Below are 7500 nucleotides of genomic sequence, written 5' to 3'. Positions count from 1 at the left end.
ACTCCGTGGCCTAGTTGTCTAGCGGGTGCTCAGAATGCTAAAGAGCTGGGTTAACAGTGGGAGTTCTAATCGCCGTAACGGAGTTTGGGAATACTTAAGGAAATAAAATTGAATTCCCCGATCGGGGGTTAATTCAATTTTTGTGGGATATGTACTACGAAGAAGACAAATTAAAGAAAAAGAAAAAGGAACGGGCCCGAATTGTTACCGTGGCTGTCTTCGGCATTCCACGGAAAAAAAAATCTTCCGATTCTTTTTTTTTACTTCCGGGACCTCAGCGGTCTGCGCATTGCTTGAGCTTACTAAGAGCCATACCGTAAAGAAGTCTGAGAGCAGCTTGACAGACGCCAAGTGAGATTTGTCTCCTTTTGCCGCTGCTGTAGCTTTTAATTCACGAGAAACTCTGCCATTCAATAAAGGAGCACTTCCAGTGGACATCGCCTTCTCTGTAGAAACAAACAAAGTTGTCTTTCTAACTAATGTTGATTCCTTGGCCTATCTGTTTTGTCTGAAGGGGGTAGCTTCTAAAGAAACTGTGGTGCTGCGTCGGTGGGGAAGTAGTATACAAAAATTTGGTTTTATCAACGGAGTTGATAATGTTAATTGGCCACCGTACAGAGATTCTAAAAGCTGACGTTTCGAGAATGTCCTTCGTCGTTAGCCCTTCGTCGATTCGCTCTGACGAAAGGCTAACGCTCGAAACGTCACCTTTTAGAGTCTCTGTACGGTGGTCAATTTACATTATCAACTCCGTTGATAAAACCAAATTTTTGATACTATCTGTTTTGTCATTCAGGGACCGGTTCCTGGAAGCCTGGTTAGCGCTATCCGTTGGCTAAGAGGTATCAAAACCTATAGGTTTCCATGGTATTTAATACTGGTTAGCGCTAACCGTGCTTCGAGCAACCCGGGCCAGTTGGGGAAAGTTATAACTTTGGCCAATCACAGCTGACAAAGGCAATCGGAAGAGCCAATCATAAGAGCAGCGAAGAGCAGCCGGAGATGAGCGCAAAGCGAAGGAAAACAGAGAGCGACCAAGTCACGTGGTTTTCCTTATAAGGTATGACCTCTGATTCACTAAGAATATGGAGAATTTTTAGCCAATCACTCAGCAAGGCGAAATTTCTGTCGATTGGTAGTGGAGAGGTGTAATTAAGTAAATGCAAATAATATTAGAGCAGTTTTCAATTGAGTGTCGAAAGTAATTAGCGAATTGCTTTGGTTTATGATTACTTCACTCAGTGATTGGTTCAAAGTTCTCGCGCCACTTTTTCAACCAATCAGAAGTGAAACCAAAACCAATCGTGGCTCGCGCGTGCACATTTTCCCGCGCCTTGTGTCGGCTACGTGTAATTACTTCGAGTTTTGATTGGTTTAATGGATTGTCTCCGTCCTTTTTGATTGGCCAAAGTAATTACTTTGGTTTTGGTTTTACGACACTCAATTGAAACTCGCTCTATTGGAAGGATACCAATTAGGTCATTTCGTAGGCGGTGATTCATTATTGTGACTTTTTTGCTTTATTACCAGTACTCGGTGTTACAATCTCATCCAGTGGTCTGTTTGCCAATACATCAATTTGCATTGGGGACGCCAAATGCGACAGTGACCAGATCCTAACAGTGGAGTCACGTGAACATGACGCGACGGTGAAAGGTCTTAACCTGTGACACGTCAAACCTGCAAGTCAATGCAGATTTCAATGAGCAAAAACAAATGAATAAGCATTAAAACTGAACCACGAACTGGAAACCCCTACAACTACAGGTTTAATGCCAAGGCGAGGTATAGTCTTTTTGAAGATTAAAACCCTGTTTTTGAACTTGGGCTCGAAATGTTAACTTCGGCAAAAACATTTGCCGGAATACTGAGACGTAAATGATGCCCGAAGCCCGAGTTTCTCTTAATTAAGCTAGCAATTACAGGTTTCTTGGAGCCTGTTCAGCCGTTTCCCTAAAGATACAAACCGGGTTACTATTTCCGAAGGTATTGTAAATGTTTACTGCTCCCTTTTAAAGCCTTTTGAAAGGAAAACAAGCACAGAAATTGCATTGCACCAATAAGATATCCAACGTAAAGTAACTTCGAGCGAAAAAAACCGAAACGTCAAAGGTTCGCTCGTTAGTGTTCTCCGTCGGAAAACAACTGTTAGCAAAGAAGTAAAAAAAAAGTTGGGAAACAGCAATCCAACAGTGATGGTAGCCTCTGTGTTTGAGCTTCCAAAATTCTGAAGAGAATCCCGCTATGGGTGGAGGAAAAATAGGCTACCAGTCCCTTTCTCCCATCTTGCAAACGAGGCGAGTCATGAGAAGCAGCAGTCAACGGCTAATCACCATGGGAACATATAGTTTGGCCACAGGTAACCCAGGACATACCTGGTGAGTGCAGATCTGAGGAGGACTCCTGTATGTAACAGACGAATTAAGTGAAGGTGTGCTGTCAAATGATCATATAAAACCAGATTGAACGCTATGCCGCTAGGTTTAGCCAGGGGTAGGGTTAATCAAGTTACCACTCAAACCTGTTGTAACACCTACCATAAACATCTGCTCCATGATCTAACACAGTTTCCAGGCAAGATCCATCCCTAAACATTAAACAAATAAATGACGGGCCAGTAAATAAATCATAAACATTCAGTTGTTACCATCTCAAAGAACCTACAACTACCATTTTTCCACATAAAGAAATTAATAGAGACCCCCCTTTTCATTTACCATAAGTTAACAGCCCCGAGCATCATATACAGCAAAAATTTAAACAACTTTTGGAAAGCATGTAGCCTGTCAAAATGACGGGACATTTCAACGCTAGTTTTTTTCTACCGCAGGCTACTCCCGTGTGTTTTGGTCGCGAGTGCATGATGACGAGTAGTTTGATTTTCACTCGCCGCTTCGCAACCGACAGTTGCTCCCTCTCGCGACCAAATCACAACGAAGCAACCATAGATTTATTCGCTGTGTTTAAATAACTCCGCGATAAAATACCCCGCCTGTTAGAATGCATCCCAAGGAAAATATCACACAGCTCCTTACAACCTCAAATGCTATTGGATCTTTTGTGCCCAATGTTTTCAGCACCAGTGAGAGCCGGTGTAAAAACTGTGCCCTGATCTGAAACTTGTGCACATTTTCCCTAAGCAATTTTGAAGCAGGCGTCGAAGACCACGGATCATAGAGCGCATCAGGAGGGGTGGGTGATGGAAACACAACCGGACGATTACCGTGTATCCCATATTCTAATTGCATGGTCCCAGCTCCCTGACAGCAGAAGGTAGGGGAGCTCTGGGCTCCACAGCAGTCCTCGCACAGGTGCAGCGTGGCCTTTTAATGTGTGAACACATGAATCCTACAATGGGACAGCAAAAACAAATACAAGTTAACAATTTCTGCATCAAGTTAAGACTTTGCGCGCACAAGCTTTTACTGAAATACAATACAACTTTGATTCTAAACTGCTATTAGTTGCTGGGAAGTCAGTAAAACAAACTGCTTCAGTCGCCCACGTTAAACTGAGCAGTCAAATGGTGGACTGGATCGCAACTGCGCCTTCAATTCCAATGAAACATGACGTAAAGTTTCCATTTTACAACATGAGACGTTCGAAAGAATGAAGCAGGCAAAGGGAAAAAAACAAAATAAATTAAATACCGGTATACTTCATTTTTAATGACGTTGTCTCACCTCTGTGTAATCCCAGATTTTTATGGTCCTGAGGTAAAAGAATGAAATCACAGTTAGTCTAACTAGATAGCCACCACAGTTAACTTTAGTAGCCTGGGTTGCTTTGAGACATATTAGAATGTGATTCCATTTTTTGTCATTCAGCTTCATCAAGGAAGCAGAAAAAAACAAAACCAAAAGAAATTCCAGTTTGAAAACAAGGGTTCCTTTTCCACGTATCTCCACACTTTTGGTGGCAAGTTTGGGCAAATGCAATAGGATACGCCTGCTTGCAGGCAGTAGATCTTGTTGTCGCCACGAAACATGTATCAAACAGTATCAAACGCCATATTGGAAGAGCGTGGGATAGGTCTCCGGCCCAGACCTATCCCACGCTCTTTCAATATGGCGTCTGATACAAGTTTCGTCAACCGTTTCGTGGCGACAACAACATCTACCGCCTGCAAGCGGGCTACAACAGTATCTGTATTACCCACAATTCGTGGTTCAACCCTACCTCTCATCCCTCCTCAGGGTTTTGCAATTACTGGTGGTAATTAAGGATATTTAACCCAATGAACCCACAACAGATTTTACTCTGTCTAAAGCCAGACGATTTTACTAGTCAACTGGGGGCAAGTATTTTATATATAAAAAAACAAAAAGATCCTGAAATGATAATTCCTTTTTATCATGAGCTGTCGTCTACAAGTAGTATTCTCATAAATAACTAATTAACAATTAGACCTGTAGCCCGCAATACGGGTCCTTCAGGGCGAAGGATCTAATTGTTTTAGTATCACCAAACTAGTAGGACGGAAAGGGCAATAATAAAGTTGGCAAATGCAAGCTCAAAATATATTTATTTGGGAATAAAACGAAAGAAAGCATCACGCTTTTCACTACTCGAGGACTATTACTAATAGTCCTCTAGAAGCGTAGCCAGTCAAAGTGCAGCATTTGCATTAGCGATTTGCATTAGTGATTTGGGTGATACTAATACTTTTTAAACCTGCAATATCTAAGGAACACTAGCCGATAATTTGTCAAACAACCACAGGTGCATACCAAGCTCAGTAATGATTTATGCAAAAAAGCCCCTTTCCTTAACATTATTTCCATAGGATGAAAATAAATAATTTGCTGCTTGTCTTGTTTTGTTTCCGAGATCCTCAGAAACCTTTGCCAAGACGGAAATATCTTTCAAGAGTTCAGTCTCTGTTTCGTTGGGATTGCTGATTGCCATCTTCAATTACCAATACACAGCCTTTCCATGATAAAAATTAAGGCTTTGCAGCTAGTGGGATCATGTCTGTCTCAACAAAAATTAACTAATTGGATATTGATAAAATAATAAAATAAATAAGAGAATATATTACAAATTACCGCATCATCAAAAAGAAATAAGAAGTATGGCTAAAAAATAAATATAATACACAATTATTGTGCACATGAAATCATCGTCCCTGAAATGAATGGTCGAGGCTAAAGTAACATTAAAATTAAATTACTTAAAAATCTTAATTTTCCTCAACCTCTTCGATAGTTCCTTTTATTATATAAACACCAATGAAATACCAGGAGAGCTTTCGCATAAAAACATGATATCTTCATGTGTGAAAATAATGTGTTTCCTTCACATGTGAAACGATCACCGTTTCCATGGTTACATAATAAATCGAACCATTGATCCACTTTAGGACTACAAAAATATTAAAGTGAAATGGTTTGCTATTTCATTGATGCTTATATAATAAACAGAACAGTCGAAAAGAAATTTCGTATCTCCGCGCAGCCATGTAATATCCTCTTAAGTCTATATATCCTATATACCCAAAATTCCCAAATCATGTCTCACAATTGCAGTCCACAGGATGGAACCCTTTTAATGCTTTGATGAAAGAATGCAGAACAAATAGTAATACAGAAGGTGAAACAACTCCTTTTATGGATAGTTTTAGTGTTTCATCAAAATTGGCCTTACCCATCATCAGAGCCACTGCAGAGGATTGCCTCACGAATAGGACTCCATTTCACATGAAAGACCTTTGCTGTATGTCCTATAAACATGTAAGAAAACTGTCTTTAAAGATCATTGTCACAGTGTTGACTACTTAAAATTATAGAATGACTGTCTAACTTGAGATCAGATAATTAAGTCCCTCTTCAAACCCCTAATGGTTGTCTTGATTAAATTCTACTCCAAGCTTACCATCTAGTTCTTTTAGGTCAAACATAACATGGCCTGGGTGACAAGTCAAGGAGAGCATAATTATTTGTAATTATTATTGAAAGAGTATTTGAAGACTGAGCTTTCCATTTTAATTTGATGGCAATCTTTCAAAATGCTAAGTCTAATCTTTATCAGGTTTCAATCCACTTCTATCATGTGTGTCTTGCTGTAGCTACATGTAGATGACAAAATAGAGCTTCAGTGCAATAATATGGATTATTTTAGTCTTCATAGTGAGATTAAAGTAAAGTGACAGTGTCCCTCCAAATCACGAGCAATGCTTACCTGAAAATGTTTTCAAAGGAAGGTCTGTGCTTGCAGCAACATAAAAAACTCTGACACATTTATCTTCACAGCCTGTGGCAATCATATCTCTGAGTAAGAAACAAAATAGTAATCATGCATAATCAATACTTTTAAATTTGATTCGTTAAATTGATAAGTTACTAGATAAAAACTAAATAGGGGATTATTACAGTCTTAATAAGTCTAGATCTTGTGATAAAATTGATTAAAAAGACAAACGCAACTAGATTCATTTTGACAACGTTTCGACATCGTCCGATGTCATCGTCAGGCAATGAATTTTAATCGGATGAAGCATAACTTATAGTACAAGAACAATAGAACAATAGAACAATATATACAATAGTACGCTAACAAAAAATGTGAAATCTAAGTAAATAGTTTTGCCCTGACAGAGTCTGACTGTACATTAAGTGATGGTTTCAATTCTTTGATGTAGAACATCTCATGAATTAAGCAATCAAATTTCGATGCGCATTTCTTTAAGACACTAAAACTCGCCGCTGGGGGTGCTGTTGTTTGGCCATGATCTGCTAGGCGGTGCCTCCCGATAGCTGAGTATCTATGTTCCTCAATTCGTTGATGCAAGTGACGAGCTGTATAGCCAACATAGCTCGCATCACACGAGCCACATTGAAATTTGTAGACGACTAGTTGTTGGCTGACTAATGGTGGTTTGGGCTCACGGAATTTAAGGACATCCTCGAGCTTGCGGCTGACAAAAACTGGCTGTAGATCTATATCCAGTTTCTTATTTAGCTGAGTAAGTTGGCGCTTCACAATATCGGCTGGTTTTTGGTCAATAAATGGCAAGACGATTCTAATGGTGCTTTTATTATTATTGCTGGTAGATTGTGATTCGACATCTGATGTATTGATAAAGTTACGGATGGTTGCCTCAATCAATTCAGACGGGTATCGTAGCTTGTGAAAAATTGATCTTATGTTTCCACATTCTTCTTCAAACAGCTCGGTCGTTGAGGACAGACTGTACGCCCGGTGAAGCATTGTCTTGAGTAGAGATTTCTTGTATTTGTTGTCCACATGACTCTGGTAGTGCAACAAGAGGCCTTTGTTGGTAGTTTTTCTGTATACGCTTGTGGTAATCTTACTTCTTTGTTTCATCAAAAGCATGCCAAGGAAGGGTAGTGTGTTGTTTACCGCTAGCTCCATTGTAAATTGAATAGATGGATGACAGTTATTTAGCGTAATTAGGAACTGTTCTGCTTCAGCTACATCTCTTATGACAACCAAGGTATCGTCTACGTATCTTCTGTAGAATGACGGGAGTTTGTCTTG

At 39.8% G+C, this 7500-nt stretch overlaps 1 protein-coding gene across 1 annotated transcript in view; it reads right to left on the bottom strand.

The window, feature by feature from the left end:
• LOC138017495 (WD repeat-containing protein 17-like) overlaps nucleotides 1-7500 on the bottom strand; it is a 27817-nt gene that overhangs the window by 14573 nt on the left and 5744 nt on the right. Inside the window, exons 6-12 of the mRNA XM_068864565.1 lie at nucleotides 6181-6269; nucleotides 5647-5722; nucleotides 3684-3711; nucleotides 3224-3348; nucleotides 2538-2587; nucleotides 1528-1680; nucleotides 316-446 (exon numbers count right to left, since the gene is read on the bottom strand). Of these exons, the coding sequence (XP_068720666.1) occupies nucleotides 316-446; nucleotides 1528-1680; nucleotides 2538-2587; nucleotides 3224-3348; nucleotides 3684-3711; nucleotides 5647-5722; nucleotides 6181-6269 (652 nt within the window). The remainder of the gene's footprint in view (nucleotides 1-315; nucleotides 447-1527; nucleotides 1681-2537; nucleotides 2588-3223; nucleotides 3349-3683; nucleotides 3712-5646; nucleotides 5723-6180; nucleotides 6270-7500) is intronic.

This window comes from Montipora capricornis, chromosome 9 (assembly GCF_036669925.1).
Source record: "Montipora capricornis isolate CH-2021 chromosome 9, ASM3666992v2, whole genome shotgun sequence".
NCBI classification, from domain to species: domain Eukaryota; kingdom Metazoa; phylum Cnidaria; class Anthozoa; order Scleractinia; family Acroporidae; genus Montipora; species Montipora capricornis.
The sequence above is the reverse complement of the archived record's forward strand: the minus strand, read 5'-3'. Positions and strand labels throughout refer to the sequence as shown.